Source organism: Argopecten irradians, chromosome 11 (genome assembly GCF_041381155.1).
Source record: "Argopecten irradians isolate NY chromosome 11, Ai_NY, whole genome shotgun sequence".
NCBI lineage: Eukaryota > Metazoa > Mollusca > Bivalvia > Pectinida > Pectinidae > Argopecten > Argopecten irradians.
This window is the reverse complement of record NC_091144.1, coordinates 37,692,441-37,710,704: the sequence shown is the minus strand read 5'-3', so window position 1 is coordinate 37,710,704 and position 18,264 is coordinate 37,692,441. Positions and strand designations below refer to the sequence as shown.

General features: G+C 33.1%; 1 protein-coding gene across 1 annotated transcript; it reads right to left on the bottom strand.

The window, feature by feature from the left end:
• Positions 1–5,153: 5,153 nt before the first annotated feature.
• Positions 5,154–11,216, bottom strand: LOC138335482 (heat shock 70 kDa protein 13-like). Its single transcript, XM_069284589.1, has 6 exons — positions 11,083–11,216; positions 10,655–10,744; positions 10,055–10,305; positions 9,401–9,620; positions 8,740–8,910; positions 5,154–7,604 (listed from the first exon to the last, which is right to left on the bottom strand). The coding sequence occupies exons 1-6, from the start codon at positions 11,105–11,107 to the stop codon at positions 7,063–7,065; spliced, it is 1,299 nt and encodes a 432-aa protein (XP_069140690.1). The 5' UTR covers positions 11,108–11,216; the 3' UTR covers positions 5,154–7,062.
• Between the last annotated feature and the right edge of the window lie 7,048 nt (positions 11,217–18,264).

The following is an 18,264-nucleotide window of genomic DNA, read 5'->3' as shown; positions in this document are numbered from 1 at the left end:
TTACCAACATTTTGATCATTACTTACAGAATTTTCAATGCATAGGTTTTAATTATACAATTTTTCATAAAAAACAACACAGAAATATATACATATATAAAACAGTAAAATCAAAGTACTGAAAGTACTGAGAGCTTAAGGCATGTTATAAAGTTTAATTTGCAGGTATTCAGACAATAAGACCAATGAAAACAACGAAAATCACTACAACCTACACCTTCAAAAATGTTTTCTTTTGAAAAAGTCCCTCAGACGTTTATTTTTTTTAATAGTCATAGTTTCTTGAGTAAACCTCTTGGATATTGAAGTAATTTATCTTGACAACTTATAGAAATGGTTTATTAATATTGTGCAATCTGAAGTTCAGTGAAGCATGGTAACTCTATTTGTTTTGGTACATGATCACGTGAACATGACCATCAAAATGAACTTTATATTTTGCAAAATATATGAAAAGACAGCTGTGTAAAATTATAGGTAAACAATAGTTTATGGCTCTGGAAAAATCAGAAAGTCTTAGTAAATCTCTAAGAACTAAAGTCTATGCATTATCAAGAAAATGTCATATTTTGTGAATCTGGATATGTTTTCTATTTCATATGTATTTGGTGTTATAAGTCAGCTTTGATATCGGGTAGTACATCACTGTAAGCATCCTCATAAAAATTATTTGATACTGAAAATGTTAGTAATAAGTTAATTCATATCTTGTTAAAATTTGCAGAAACAGTCTGATCAGTTTACCAGTAAGTAATATTAGATGTAATATCTCTCTTTCTACAGAGTACAGAATGTTCATAATTCTGTAAAAGTTTAACAGCTTTTAATCAGCAAACTCTACATTTTATTTAATACATCCAAATATTTTTGTCTAAACCTTCTAAGACCCTTGATCTTAGTTTGTTTTTTAAATATGCTTACAATAATTCCCAAACTGAAAGGTAAATTTTGGAAAATATCATAAAACAATGAAGTACTGGTACTTCGGATCATCTGATCATTTCTCGTTTAGCTCAATCATTTTTTTATATAGTTACTGATAAATTGTTCATTCTAATCAAACCTACAATATCCATTTGAAACATTTTAAATTGTAAAAAGATATTGAAATTCGCCAAATGATAAAGTTTACAACCTAATGATAATATTTGATGAAAATAGTAATAAATCAGGTTTGTAACAAAAGGAGTATCTTCTAATATTAGACACATTTGTTGTTAGCGTAAAGTACAGAAAACTTATCTCCACAAAAAAATGCATACTAATGTAAAGAGAGTTTCTCCAAATTTTTTATCTGTGAAATTGACACAAAAATATCCCGGTTACATTTTAGGTTAAATGTGCCATATCTAAACTGTACGAAAAAATTTGGCATATTTTTTCTTCAGTAATCTACAGAAAACCATATGGTTTGATGAAAATCGTCCAATTGGTACAATTGTCATTTTTTACACTTTATGTATGGAAAGATGGATACACACCTGCAGAAATTACTTAACAATTACAAACAACCTGTTAAAATTGAAATGAAATCGTAGACCACAAATTGGCTTTATGGTCTGACCATATGTACCTGTTTCACTTCACTATAGATGTAAATGTAATAATTTTTGCAGTAATGCCACAAATAATAATTAAATATGATTTTTAGTTCCAAGTTATGTTCATATATGACATTATGATACACCATTCGGATTTTATAATTATTATCGATGTTAAAAAAAAAAAAATTTCCTAATGATAAATATCTTACTTCCGGTAATCCATTTATCATAAAAACATTACACTGTTAGGCAGATATGCCCCATTCCCCAGAAAACAGATACTGTATGTCCTAGAAAAGTAAGCTTAATTTAAGGCATTGAGTATCTATCGAAAGTCAAATGTCTTGTGACCGATTTTGATAGGAATTATTTCAAAAATATTCAACTGATCACAGAAAATACATTTATGTTTTGTTTGACATTCTTTTTCATAAAAACTCTAAAAATGAAAGAAAACATTTAAAAATAATAAAGAAAGCAAGTCTTATATTCATTAAAATAAATGTTTGTCCAACACTTTTGTTTCTGCATATATTCACTTATGTAGGTAAAATCATTCACACTTGAGGGCAGCTATATTGTCTTTCATCTCAGATCTGCATTAACAATCATTTAAAAACATTATTTTGTAAATGTTCACATTCATTAACACCATTTCCCTGGGTATTTTCACCAGGTTTGAACTTTCGATTATTTTACTTTATTACTCCCTTGGTCCGCACAAATTGTGATCCATGAAACATTAAGTATCAGCTTAAATATATACAACTCTAACTGATCGCAAAATTTTGATTCACTGAAATTTAGTTTTATAGTTTTTGGTCCAAATAAAGAGAATTGCAAGGTTGCGAAAATAACCAGCTAATATGATAAATCACGAGATTCTCTGTCCGAACTAAGCAGTCAAGGAGCAGCTTAATTAATGACATCTGAGACGATATTTGAGATGATCTATTACAATTGTCATTTGTTGTCCATCGTCCATCAACTGCTGTAAGGAATTACCATTTTTCAATTTCTTCTCAATAATCATGAGGCTTAGAGACTAGATATATTTGCAAGCCCATCCTTGACATTCCAGGGGTGCTATTACTGTCGTTATATCCTCCCCTTTTAAAGTAAAACTCAAAGCTAAGTGTGTGACAACAGATGGACAGGTAGTTTGGTCATGTTCATCAAAAGAATTGAATACTGGTACACTGTGGTTGACTATGTGGTTTTTGAGTTGGGCATCGCGGTCTCTGTAATCTTTAAAGAAAGTCTCTGCAGGACTGTGATTGGTCAGTTTTTTTCTCCTGAACTGCTTTCAGTTTGCTATGAGATATTACAAAGGTGGATATAACAGCTGTGATGGTAACCCCTGGAGTATTGAGAATGGTATATAAGCAAGATTGATGACTAAGATCATGATAAAAGTTATCAATGCAGCCCCATAAAACGATCTGAAAAGTATCAATATCAAAGATGATCAAGTCAACAGTTTTTATTTTTAAAGAAATAATTTTTTTTTTAATATCACTCAAAATCAGATGGTTTTTATTACCTTAACACATGACACATTATACAAGTAACCATTGAATGATAACTCCATACATTGCTTGGTTTGGTTTGTTTAACATCCTATTAACAATGGTGGAGAAAAGCCGGAGTACCCAGAGAAAAACCAACCAACCAGTGGTCAGCCACTGCCCCACATGGGATTCAAACTCACAGCCCAGAGCACACGGATTCTCAAAAAAGTTTGCAAACAAATTTTTTTCATAACCTGTTGAAATTTAAAAAAAAATAGTGACATAAATGCTAATAAGAAAGTTTTAAGACTATTTTTTTAATGTACAATACCATTGGTGTTTCAAGGATTCTTTTTCCAAATCAAGACACAACGCTTATGTTTTAATTGTGAAATCAAATTGATTTTTCATTGTATGGGTATGAACAAAAAGAATTGGCCAATCAGAAAGTAAGTTTTAGTATGAAAACAAAGAAAAGGTAATTATTGGTACATGTATATGTATTACATTTATATAGTGTACATAGATGAGTGTACATACAAAACAGGAAATGAAGAATTTCCTTATCATTAAATGCATGATTCAATTATGATACAGCTATTATATTAACTTTGACAGTCTGAATCTAACGCATGTGTCCTTTTGTGGATTTGTACCAGTTGAGTGTACCGAACTGATACGGCACTGCCTAATGGAACACATTTTAGTTTTTCCAACATGGAGTTACCTGTATGAAAGATACGCCTCTAATTACAAAACTACTTATTTTCTATCTTAACAATACTATGGATATATAAAAATAATACCTTAAATTTTTTCAAAATGCATTGAAATACATGTACATAGTAAGTCAAATTTCAATGTATATAAATCTATTAGATTTTGTTTTCAAATGAAAGGAAATTTCAATGACAAATGAAATACATCGGTCCACCATCTTCGATCAAAGTGGAATGCTTCAAGAAACAAACAACGCACCGTTTACATTCGGTGAGCACATGGCAAGTGATCAATTTAACAAACATTCTATTGCTACAAAACATTCAATATGATATTCATATCTAATATGAATTTGTCATCTTCACATTTAAAGCCAGGATAAAATAAATAAATATTCTCCAAATATCACTCAATGAAGTATATGATGATGGTGGGAAAAACAGATGACTGGCAACAACAATGTGCATTTTTAGAACATTTCACTCAGCGATTCACTCCATCAGAGTTACTTCCCTTTGTTTTTATCCCATCAGACGGAGTACAATGAAGGGATTTTAAAGTAACCCTGACAGATCAGAATCCGGTAACAACAAACTCTCAAACATAACAACCATTTTCAAATAACAAATCACAATAATTATAAATAATATATTGCACTGTATTAATTGTCATAAATCAATAATACATGTATATATAGTTCATAAGCAGATCTCTGTAAACAACTTCACATCTAACATTCATAATAAAATGCATGATAATATATATAATGTCACTTCTTACTGAACTAAAATATCAGCCATATCCCACAAAATATGCACACACACTGTCAATCTAGTATTCACTATAATTCACTTACAATTTACACACAAACCACAGGACTTTGACGTTCTGTCAATAATATACATATGATAGCATAAATACACCCTATATATATATATATATATATATTTGGTTTTATACATTCATGTTATATATTATTGACAGAACGTCCAACTCCTGTGCATAAACATGCACACAGTCAACGTATCACCATTTCGAATGTTTTATAATTTAGTAAACATAGTAGGTGGTATACACAGAACAGTAACATTTAATACAGTTCATAGGTCTATAAACATGTATATGTATAATGAACATGAACATGGTTCTCAAAAGTCTATTGGTTTTTTAATATATATACCCTGGTAACCCATCTAAAATTATGAAGTTGAAATTATCAAAGTTATAAATGCCTGTTGTATCAAGTAGTAGGTCAAACAACTGGTGATAGAGCTATATAGCTACAATTGTGGATAATTAGTTCAAAATCTTTTAAACAGACTAGGTCATTTAAGGGCAAGCCCAGGTTAGAGGAGTTGGAGGAAAGCCAGAGTACCAGGAGAAAAAACACCATACCCGCTGTTAGTACCTGGCAACTGCCCTAGATGCATGGAATCCGAACAAAAATTCAGAGGTTGTTGACTTGTGGCAATATGTCAGGACATCTTAACCATTTGGCAACCTTGGCTCTTTGATTGATAGCTACATTTGTATCATATCAGCCTATATTCTTGTAGCAGCACACATCATCAGATAATAAACTATTCTTAATTGAAATTTGTCTAGTAGCAGTCAAAGGCCAAGTCAGCCTTGACTAGTTTTTGTTTTTATCTATCCCAAACACATCCTCGATGCTTTATGGGTTACTATCACATTGTCCAGGGGTGGACATGACAACAGTGACAGTAACCCCTCGTAATTGATAATGCCACAAACATGATATAAACAATGCAGATCTGCTGTTGATCATTGTGAAGTAAATGCAGCCACAACGTAATGATAAGCATGTTAAAACATATAAATCATTGCTAGTAAACCTAAATCAATCAGAATTTTTTTTTACAGTAAATACAGCCATATATTAATCTATCTACATTATTAAAAAAAATATCATTACATTGCTTTAAACTAACTCACATACACATAATTTAAGAAAATATTTCTCATAAAACTTACTTTATAAAATCAAAAAAAAAATTAAGTTCAAAACTTGAGTAATTTAAATGAAATGTGTTCAGAAGGTAAAACATTTCCTATTAAAACAATGATAATGTCATGTTTTACTCATTACAAGAAATATAGTAAACCAGGCTCTGTCATATTCAGCTGGTAAAACTAGAGTTTTAAAATACAATTTTTCCATTAAAGTGGAATGTGAAGGTACATGAACATGTATTTGAAAACAAATAGCACTAATCAAACTATTAATATCAATGTCAGAAAGTTTTAATCTATCTTGTTTTCTTATTATTATCAAAGGCAAAAGTTTCAAAGTGTAGACATTCATTCTCCATAGGAAAAAAAGTAAAGGTTCAAAATTGATGGTTATCTCCACTTCTCACTTAATTATCTCCCCTACCTATAGATTCAAGGACAGATAATATAACTTCACAATAGAAATAGTATGATACATATCAATATAAAGAATCTTCATTGAACATTTCTCTAGCTCAATGTTGGAAAAATACCTTACTTGGCAAAAACACATTCTTCAAATATATATCTTTAAAGAAATATTATAATGAGACAGTTAATAAAACTCAATACTTGAAAATTTACAATAAAAATAAGTTCCCTATAGCATTGAGAATGCTGTTTAATGTCATGATTATAAGTTTTCTTTGATTAAAATAATATTACAAATATATATATCCTATCAAGATAAATTCAAAATTTTCTTTGATTAAAATAAGATGTCTTAGCAGAAACATATATACATAGAGATTGGAAACTCCTTCTTTGTCTTTGTTGACAGGCAGAGGGACGTCCGGTTTATAGGCATTTTGCCTTGGCTAACTACTTTTAAGTGTATTCTTTTAAACATAATATTTTTGCATCAACACAAAGTTTAAACATTATATCATGTTTTGATGTGATCAGTTTTCCCGATTGATGTTATTTAATATGATTTTTTATAGCATGAAAATAAGCAATTTTACCTGGTTTTTCGAAAATCATGCATTCAAAACCGGAAGTGTTCTATTCATAAATACAAGTAAGTTAAAATATCATTTTTTCTATCCAAAATCGTACTCAAACCATCTAAAATTTAGTGAACTTTTACAACATATCAAAGTCATTCTTTTATATTCAACTTTTTAAGAGTTTATCTAAAAACCCCTAAGCACATACAGAGGTACATCTGCCAATCATGAAATTGGAGGAGTTGCTAATCTATATGTATATATGTTTCTGGTCTAAGTATCACAATAAATTCAAAATTTTCTTTGACTAGAATGATATATGTTATCAAGATATTTGAATCTTTTTAACTGAAGTTGGCAGTTCCACAGCACTAACTTTAAGTGGCCACATTCCCCCAATGATGCCTGCTTGGACGGACACCCCCATTGCCACAGCCAATTCTGGATCTACGGAAGTGTTTGGATCCTTCCCGAAAAACTCTCCTATAAGTTCTCGTACCTTAGGAATTCTTGTCGACCCTCCCACTAACACTATCTCGTCAACTTCCTCTTTAGGCAGTTCTATAGTTTTCAAAACAGTTTTAATCGGAACAAGAACTTTTTCAAATAAATCTTCATTTAATTTTTCAAATTCTGATCTAGTTATCACTGTTTTATACACAACGTCTGGTCCAAAAGACTGAAGGGGAATGACAACGTTAGTACTGGACTGGCTTGTGAGACTGATCTTTAGGTTTTCCACTCCCAGCCGAACACTCTGTAGATCTTCCTTATGAGTTAGTCGACGGTTGAACTGTGTAGCTATATTTTCCAGTATATGGTTATATAATCTTAGATTGAAATCTTGTCCTCCAAGGTGATTGTTCCCTGAAATTACAAAATAGGTTTATACATGTGTAAACCGTTAAGCTTGTTACTGGAGTTGTTTCCCTTTAGCCAATTCTGTGGTCTAATCAACAAAAGTTATTTTAAGAATTTGTTGAGGAGGGTCGGGAGTGATACCCACAGTCTACAAATGCTGGTCTTCCTAATTCATGAATGTGCCAGAAGCTATGAATTTGTGAAGAAAAATTTTAAAGGGACAATTCACTGAGGCTAATTATTTTACATAAGCAAGAAGCAAAATATGGCATAAATGTATTGTTCTATATTTCTTATGAAAACATATAACATAAAATATTGACAAATTCCACGTCATTGTTTAGTATCTTAATTGATATCGTTGAAATATCAAATCGTTGATCTATACGATTAAGCAGCTACAATATGGACGCTGTACCCATACCAGAGCCAAAGTCACGCACATTAAACAAATAAACTACATAACCACTGAGGAGGTGATAAAATGATTCTTAGGCAAGACAATTGACCTAATAAGGTAAACACACTACTCTCAGAGCGATTTGAGCAGCTCTAGACAAAAGTTGCATTACTCTACGAACAGGGGACATGGGTTCAGCATACAAGAAGTTCGACCACAATGTGTAATGGCGGACAGCGAGCGAGTTTGAACATCTACACACATGTCACAACCATGGGCTTTTCAGGCATATTGCAGTAAAACCGACTGATCTAATTTCCATTAGAACTGGTTTTTTCCCGATATATGTACAAATTTTAATGTTCTCTTAGACTGAATTGTCCCTTTAAGATTTACAGGAAAAGTTACCATGCAGACAATTAATGACGGACAAGCACATTGGCTATGACATTGAGTTCAACAAAATGGTAAAGGGAAAACATTTTATTTCTGCTCACAGGGATTTAAAGCAGATAAATCTCAGGTTATCCAGAATTAAAGGGCAATTGCAAATAATAGTCAGGGATCATGACAGCAGTTGCCAATGTTGCATTTTGCAAAAAAAAAAAAAAAAAAAAAAAAAAAAAAAAAATCTCATCGATGATAATTAAACTTTGTCGATTTTTTTTTGACAACTGTTGAAAATATTGGTAAACTTTAAACCCTGGGTCACTCTCTATATCGAATTTAATGTTCCCTTACCTGCCATAGCCTGAGTAAGGAACATTCCTCCCTGGACATTGAGGAGGGAGACGTCCAGCGTTCCACCTCCGAGATCGACCACCATCACATTCTGTAGACTCGGCTTGGTGTGAAGTCCATAAGCCAAGGCAGCAGCAGTCGGTTCATTGATGACTCTGAATACTTCTAATCCTGTGGTTAAGAGGACATTCAGATAATTAGCAACACTTCTAGAAATTTAGAATTGTCTACAGAATTATGCTAGTGATTTATAATTAGGGTAGTAAAAATTTTGCCAAACTGAATTTTGATAATCCTGGGACCATACACTGTAGCAAAAGGCAATCTTACTGAAGCTATGATAATTAATTCCCTAAAATAGTTTGCAATTCATGCTGCCTAAATTAACATTAATGCTACCACCTAAACAACCGCCTCTGTATAAAGACCACCTACCCAATAAGACCGCTTTTTTGGGTATCAAATGACCCATTTCAGCACAATTTGACTAGTGTACCTATCAAGACCTCTTGGCTATAAAGACAATATTTTCTTTGTTCTTTGGGTGGTCTTTATAGACAGGATTGCATGACTGTATTAAATAATGTTGTCAGAGAAAAGTGAATCATCAAAATTCTTTTTGCAATCCTTGTTAATTAAATAAAGAAATATAACAACATACCTGTCAAGCTTGCAGCTTTTTTGGTGTAGTTTCTTTGTAGGGGGTTAAACTCAGCAGGTACAGACATAACGACCTTTGTGACAGGAGCACTAAGGTTGGCCTCCGCTGTATGCTTTAGCTTGTTTACGATCACTGATCCGATCTCCTCGGGACGTAACCGTAGCTCTGTGTTGTTCACAGACATAACAAATTCTACCATACCAGTTTTATCTGCTAGTATCTGTAACATTAGAGGAAATATACTTTTATACGTGTAATTCATCCATGCATTAAATACTTCGACTTTCTTAAGTGCAGTGTTGAAGTAGCTACTATTGTAGCAGAAAAGATAACAAATTCTGACTGAATTTTCAGAAGTGATATCTTTTCCGCTACAACAGTAGCTAATGTTTAAGGAATACATCAGTGCTATTTAGGTCACAAGAGACAAAGTCTCAATTAAAGTGAAATATTCTAATCGTTTTTTTTTTGTGACAAGTTTTATCCGTCATCATCCATCGTTCGCCGTAAACAATTTAAATTTTCAACTTAAAAGCTTCTTCTCCAAAGTGCTCAAGCAAATTCAACGAAACATTAACCTATGTGAGTTTTGAATGACTGAGAATCATGAGTTTATTATTTTGATTTGTGGAAATGCTTTTCTTGAATTCATACCTTGAAAGGGTAGCGCTTTTGTGCCTGTACTAGTTCTTCTTCAGAGACAGTCTTGCCTATAAATCTCTTTGCATCATAAATGGTATTTTTGGGGTTGTGTTCTGCCTGAGCGACAGCGTCATAACCAACTAAAACGCCTTTACTAGTGTAAGCAACAACACTAGGAATACACTGATGGCCGTCCTGTACTTCTAAAACATCTACTCTGCCCGATACTGCATGGTAAACTCCCACGCAAGAATAGGTCGTCCCTAAAAATAGACGTTATCGGTAAAATTAACAGAAAAATAAATAATACCATACTACTTTGTGCTAGATAATTGATCCAATTAATTAATATTACATACAGGAACTAGCTCTATAGTAATAACATAATATTTATTTATTCACATGATTTTTTTAATCAATAGATTTGTATATGTATGATTCTGTGGTCGATCTCAATCTTAATAAAACTTGGATGAAATGTTTATTTTGGTGTACTGAACAAAAAAAAACTTGTGCTGTCACTACTATTTCAGCACATTTAACCTGTTGTCGTTTCTTCTTGTTAAAAAGTACGACCCCATGTACATTGTATCACAATTAAAAGAAACTTACCCAGGTCGATTCCAACTATTTTGGGAGTCGGAGGAGGTAAATAGTGTTGGGCAAAATACCCCGCCATAAATATTGCCATTATGGCAGTTCCTGAAACAGCATGAAATTAAAAAAAAGATTGATTTTTCAGTGTCTACTTAGTGAATCATTTTTTTTTGCATTATTGGCAAATATGCATTTAATTATTGAGGAAATGTGTGAACGGAAAGTTGAACCTATCGGAGATATTATTTCTTACAGGATTTATTTTAACTTTCCTTCTGTTCTTATGTTTGTTCATTGCATACATTAGCCCATCATTACGTACACGAACATCGTAGTTGAAAAAATTATCGACTGATCGGTCATGTCAATTTTAACAATAAACTTACCCGAAAACCGATTAATTCTACATCAGTATGATCTATTTTCGTGACAGATATACGTACCTATAATTATAAATGTGGCTCCCATTACCAAATGTGGTAGACTTTTCGAATGTTTCAAGATTACAACCACAACATGTATCCATATGCCAATCCTGAAAAACCTGACAGCAAAACCGGAAATGTACGTGTACAAATTCTAAGTCACACAAACGCTTAGAATGGATACTGTAATAAGACAAGACTAGGACACGGAAATGGACCGGACTATATCAAGAAAATTGAAAAATAGAGCTTAATATTTCATAAAAATTTACAAAATACAATAAAAATAATGTCAGTTATGTGGGGTTAAACAGGGAGGTCAATTTTCTGTTTTGTCCAATTTTGCTGGAACCAAATGATATTTTTGAATGATTTTTCGTGAATTATAATGCATTGATGATGAGAATAAAACAAATTGAAAAGGCCTACATTGTTATGCCCCTATAAAATATTGACAAAAATGCCAATACATAAACTGTTCCGTCGAGCGTACAAACAAATGTTAAAATCGACTGTTAAAATGTGCCGTTAGTCGGAGTAAAGTAACGTACAATGTGGTATAACAAAACAGTTGGACCCTCACACAAGCTGTTGCCCTCGGCCCTCGGTCTCGGGTATCAGTTTGTCTTTGGGTTCAACCAGAAATGTAAATTGTAAAAATTACTATTTAAATCTCTGGTTCAACAAATCATTTGTTGTCCTCAACTCCAGTCAAGAACTGTATACTATTTTTCTTACAGAGACTAAAAGATAGAAAATTTGTTATATCATGTCATAGGCCCAGCCGATCCACAGGGCCACGCAAATTGTTCATTATGTATAATAGCAGAAACATATATACATATGGATTGGAAACTCCTTCTTTGGCTATGTTGACAGTCAGCGTGACCTCTGGTTTATAGGCGTTTCCCTTTGGCTAACTACTTTTAAGTGTATTCTTTTAAACATGAAATTTTTGCATTAACTCAAAGTTTAAACATTATATCATGGCTTGATGTGACCAGTTTTCCCGAGTGATGTTATTTAATATGATTTTTGAAAGCATGAAAATCAGCAATTTTACTACTTTTTCGAAAATCAGACATTCAAAACCGAAAGTGAATTTTGTTTGATTAAAATATAAGTTAAAATATTATTATTTTTTCTATCCAAAATCGTACTCAAACGATCTGAAAATTACTGAACTTTTATAACATATTAAATTTATTTTGTTGTATTTAACTGATAAAGAGTTTATCTAAAAACCTCTTAAGCACATGCAGAGATACATCCGCCGATCGTAAAAATGGCGGAGTTGCCAATCTCTATGTATATATGTTTCTGATAATAGTCAATATTCTAATACACCATATTATGGTGGCATATTTCTGCCATCGAGTTACCGACTTACGAATAAATTGATGTCGACATAATTAAGGCATTAAGTCAACATCATCGGAAGATGTCGACATAAACAGAAGAATATGTCGACTTACCACATGTTCATGCCCACATAATGATTCCAAGATAATTATGTAGAAAGTTGGTAACTCGGCGATTAATCGTGTTTATGCTCGGGTGTGACACCGACTTGTCAGGTATTGATGTCGACATCTAACCTAAAAGATGTCGACATCTGGTCTTGAAAGTGGAAATCAAAGGCCATCCTTTAATAAAGCATGGTGTATATGCAGCAAGACTCGATGGCAGAAATATGCCACCATAGCAAGGCTACAAAGAAGCTGTTTTGTACCATTATTGGAAAATCCCCCGCGGATCATGGTTTCATTTCCACCATTTGAAACTGCTAAGCAATCACATCATTGTTTTATTTCCAAATTCTTTCCAAACAAATGGTTAAGCTTCCGCGTAGCTCACTTAGCTTTTTTTGGGAATCTAATACATGTACTTGTACACACAAGTTGCTGCCTGCAGAATCTTGACTGTGGATTTCATGGGACGAAATAGTTTGAAAAAATGTCAGAATTATTTTCGTGTACATAGTCATCTCGCCCATAGAGCACAACTAAGTTTATTGTATATCAAATTGGGGCGAAATGGCGTTATAAATTGATGTAGCAATGTGTAGAATATGCACTTTAATCTGAAGTACACGTGGTATAAAGGTCATCCGAACATGACCCCTTATGTAATGTTGTCTGATCCTCTATTTCACGGAGAGGTTATCAGGATTTGTATTTTAATCAGATTGTATAATATTGTTGATTCGTATCAGCACCATAATAGTATTATATGGTGGCATATTTCTGCCATCGAGTTGCCGACTTACGACTTAATGATGTCGACATAATTAAGGCATTAAGTCGACATCATATCGGAAGATGTCGACATAAACAGAAGAATATGTCGACTGACACCGACTTGTCAGTTATTGATGTCGACATCTAAACTAAAAGATGTCGACATCTGGTCTTGAAAGTGGAATTCAAAGGCCACCCTTTCATAGGGCACTGTGTATATGCAGCAAGGCACCATACAGCAGAGTTCGACGTTGATTTTGTTAATTCAGAAAAGTTTTTATTTATTTGATTTCAAAATTAAAAATTGTGATCCTGCACATCCCGGCCATGCAGCTGTAGCCTGCGTGTATGTACACATTGTAACTGTTAGTCCGAGCTGAGGAAGTTAGAGTGCAAAAGGACTCTGCTTTGTACAACAAATTTCCATCTTCTTGGCCATAATCATTTATTAATATACATGTATATAACCGTGGGTTGAAAATTCGTTTAAAAGCTGTGTTTGTGCTTTGTGGATTAGCATTCGTACCAAGTCCATGTGGTACATACCGTACTATACTATATTACAATGATTTTTTCAAGATTTCATTTTTTTGCGAATCACGAAAAATACCAGTTACGTAATTTAAAAGCCAAAAAGGTCACAGTACAGATACACAATACCCATTTGGAAACCAGCTTTACTTGTTAGCTTGCCCTGTCCATATATACATGTATACATAAATATTTACATCCCTCGATACACTTAAATAAAGGCACAACGAATTTTGTTACGGTCTTAATGGCCAGATTCAACCTTTGGGCTAAAAATCCTCCCGCGGGACGCGGTTTTAGCTCCAAACTCGGGATATACATTGTATCTGCATCTATCTTTTGTAGTAAAAACGTAGAAAAAAAAGTCACGTGCTTATACCTCATTCATGCCATTTGCCGGAATATACAATTGTATTATTGGTAACTAGTGATCACGTGATTTTGTGTTTACTTCCAAATATGGTGATAGTTTGCTTGCCATTTCTTCTGAGAAATTGATTTATTTGAAAATATTTAGACTCCAAAATGTTATTAATAATGCATGCATATCATTTTGACTTTCACATATGTATTATTTTACTATAAATAATGAACTGAAATGAGTTATAAAACTGTCATTTCCACGTTTTGTAAATAAATGATATAATGCGAATTGACCAATTCAATAGGTCTAACCGTCTAATCTAAAATCAGCGAAGATCGGCTACTCCCGGCTGAATTCGTAGAATTCTAAATTTATATTTATATGTATTATTACCTGCTTTAGGGTTCAGAATATATTCATATAACACAGAGAAAATAAGATCTTCTTCAAAAGGCCTAATTATGTATAAATACCAGATCAGAGAAATCATTCTATTTGGAAGTAAACACACACTCATGTGATCACTAGTTACCCACTAATACAATTCCATATTTATTTCGGCCAATGGCATGAATGAGGTATAATCACGTGACTTGTTTTACTACGTTTTACTACAAAGAACGCGTGTTTTGTACCATTATGGGGGAAATCCTCCGCGGATCGTGGTTTCATTTCCACCATTTGAAACAGAAGGCTTAGAGTAGACTTTGATTGTGAAACATTGATAAATTGAAGATTACATGTTGTGCCATGGCAGATGTCAAAGTTCATGTATATATACTCGACAATTACTTCATCTAATAAATTTGTGTTAATGTACCAGGCTAAATTTTAGTTGAATAATGCATGGGAAGTGAATTAATCCAGAGATTTAAATAGTAAATCTCTGATTAATCTTAACTTTTCCACTTTGTGGAAAATCCTTCAAAAACGGATTTATCTCCCTTGATCAAAACTTGAATTTTTTTCATTTTTTTTTAATTCAATAATGAATGCAGATCAAATATATTAATCAAATATGTGTATTAATTTAATTTGAAACATGTTTGTTTTGCTGAAAATTTGCAAAAAAAATAATATCAATACAAAATATTCATGATTGTAATTTGATTGTTGTTGTTTTTGTACTTGCTGTAAAATGAGAAAAACCGTGTTGTGGAGAAGAAGTTTGTTAAAATTTGAATTGTTTACAAATGGATGAGAGTTGAGAATGAGCAGAAGGCAACAAGGATATATATGTCTAACAGTCACCTGAATTCCGATATGCACAGTTATAAATAATGTTTTGCTTTTAAACAAACAAATAAATATGTCTCAGCCCTGTGACTTGGCACATAGGTCAAGATCATTGATTTGAACAAACTTTGTATTCCTTCATCCCAGCATGCTATGGCCCAATAACATGTCCATGTATGAGGTTCTTGGTTATTAAGAAGATTGTAAATTGTTTACAACAGACACTGGATGTTGCCGGCCAAAAGACAATTGCAATAGGTCACACAGGGGGAGATTAATTCAACACACAACCATATATACTTTATATACTTTTTCTCATAAATCATTACATATAATCCCTGTACACATCCATATCAATGGCGACGCTAACAGGAAATTAATGAATATGCAAAATGGCGTGCGAGCGTCGAAGGGTCGAGATTTTGGTGTTTGGAGGTCCGGGGGTATCTCCTGGAAAAAAATATTACGATTTTGAATGGCTGAGATAATTTTTACGATGTATTTTGATGATTTTGATGATTTTGCGAACGCCGAATGCGCGAGATTTTGGTGTTTTAGGGGTCTGGGGATCTCCCCCGGAAAAAATTACGATTTTGATGATTTTGCGAGCGCCGAATGCGCGAGATTTTTGGTGTTTGGGAGTTTCGGGGGTCTCCCCGCGAAAAATATTACGATTTGGAATGGCCAATATGAGTTTTACGGTGTATTTTGAGGATTTTAATGCGTTCTTAACGTGGTAATTTTTCGATTTACATTTACCTGCATTTAGAAATTATAATTGTGAATGTCGTCATATCATTATGCAACCCTGCTCGATCTGAACATACGACTTCACACCATCAGCACATTGTTGTTTAACTAAAAAAAATAATGAATTGATTTCATTGTCTTGCTTAGACATATAAACAATATAATATTTTAAGAAACATTTTTGAAATAGTAGAATCCCTTGATGGACATTTTTAGTCTAGTTCATGTGTTTTAATTATTATTATTAAAGGTTTGAACATTACGTGCTTGAACTTTTAGGAAATGCGCCGCAAAGCGGCAAAATTTTCTAAAATGAAGTACGAAAAATGTGCAGGAGGACCCTTTTCTTCCTACGCCCCTGCAGTTGCACATTTAAAAAGTTTAATGAACTTGGTACCCACTACTGACTGATGTAAATCATGCCAATAACAGATGGATCTTTTCTCTATTTCTGTTATTCTTTACCTTCTTCTTTCCTCTTGGAAATGTTTTATAACATGGGAAAACTAAAAATGAAGTCTATATAGCAGGAATAACAAAACACATAGCCACCTGTCAGCCATGCATGTTTTTTTTCTGATTGGTCACCCGAGTTCGGATAAATAATGAAACAAATTCATACACTGTATATGAGCACCATATATTTGGCCTATCAGGCCCATGAAATCAGCCAGTGATGATACCCCTTTAACCTTTCAATATATGAAGAGTATTTGATTCAATTGCATCTGTTTCCTATGAAAATTGAGCAAATAATGCTCATAAATGTGTTTTCCCTATATAAACTATGGTACAGACCCTATCCCCTGGGGAAAATTCCGAGACCCCAGGGCCATGAAATTCACAATATTGGTAGAGGGCCTTGAGACCTTTCAATCTATGAAGAGTTATTCTGACAAACAAAATGATACATTTTCGTACGGAACCTACCGAAGCAAATAATGAGTTAGGTCCTAGGTCCAAATTTACCAGGCGGGAAGCTGCCATGTAAGCACATAAACCCGTGTTTCTTAGTATATGTGTACATACATGTATGTATTAGATTCCCAAAAAGCTAAGTGGGCTATGCGGAAGCTTATACTATTTGTTTGGAAATAATATGGAAAATAAACTATGATATGATAGTATTGCTAACAATTTCAAATGGTGGAAATGAAACCACGATCCGCGGAGGATTTCCCCCATAATGGTACAAAACACGCGTTCTTTGTAGTAAAACGTAGTAAAACAAGTCACGTGATTATACCTCATTCATGCCATTGGCTGAAATAAATATGGAATTGTATTAGTGGGTAACTAGTGATCACATGAGTGTGTGTTTACTTCCAAATAGAGTGATTTCTCTGACCTGGTATTTATACATAATTAGGCCTTTTGAAGAAGATCTTATTTTCTCTGTGTTATATGTATATGTTCTGAACCCTAAAGCAGGTAATAATATATATAAATATAAATTTAGAATTCTACGAATTTAGCCGGGAGTAGCCGATCTTCGCTGATTTTAGATTAGACGGTTAGACCTATTGAATTGGTCAATTCGTATTGTATCATTTATTTCCAAAACGGGAAAATGGCAGTTTTACAACTCATTCCAGTTCATTATTAATAGTAAAACAGTCCATATGTGCAAATCAAAATGATATGCATGCAATATTAATAGCATTTTGTAGTCTAAATATTTTCAAATAAATCAATTTCCTCGAAGAAATGGCAAGCAAACTATCACCATATTTGGAAGTAAACACAAAATCACGTGATCACTAGTTACCCATAATACAATTGTATATTCCGGCCAATGGCATGAATGCGGTACAAGCACGTGACTTTTTTTACTACGTTTGACTACAAAGAATGCATGTTTTTACTACGAAAAATAGATGCAGATGTATCGCGAGTTGGGAGTTTAAAACCGCGTCCCTGGAGGATTTTTAGCCCAAAGGTTGTATCTGACCATTGAGACCGTAACAAAAATTCGTTGTGCCTTTATATAAGTGTATCGAGGGATGTAAATATCTATGTATATTATATATATATGGACAGGCCAAGCTAACAAGTAAAGCTGGTTTCCCAATGTGTATT

Bases quoted from the DNA above. Each gene is read 5' to 3' on its own strand.
- LOC138335482 (XM_069284589.1), bottom strand. From the start codon at position 11,107: ATGGGAGCCACATTTATAATTATAG. The intron at 10,306-10,654 runs GTAAGTTTCTTT...GTCTATTTTTAG, and splicing joins AATAGTTGGAATCGACCTGG to GGACGACCTATTCTTGCGTG. The intron at 9,621-10,054 runs GTATGAATTCAA...CTAATGTTACAG, and splicing joins AAAAGCGCTACCCTTTCAAG to ATACTAGCAGATAAAACTGG.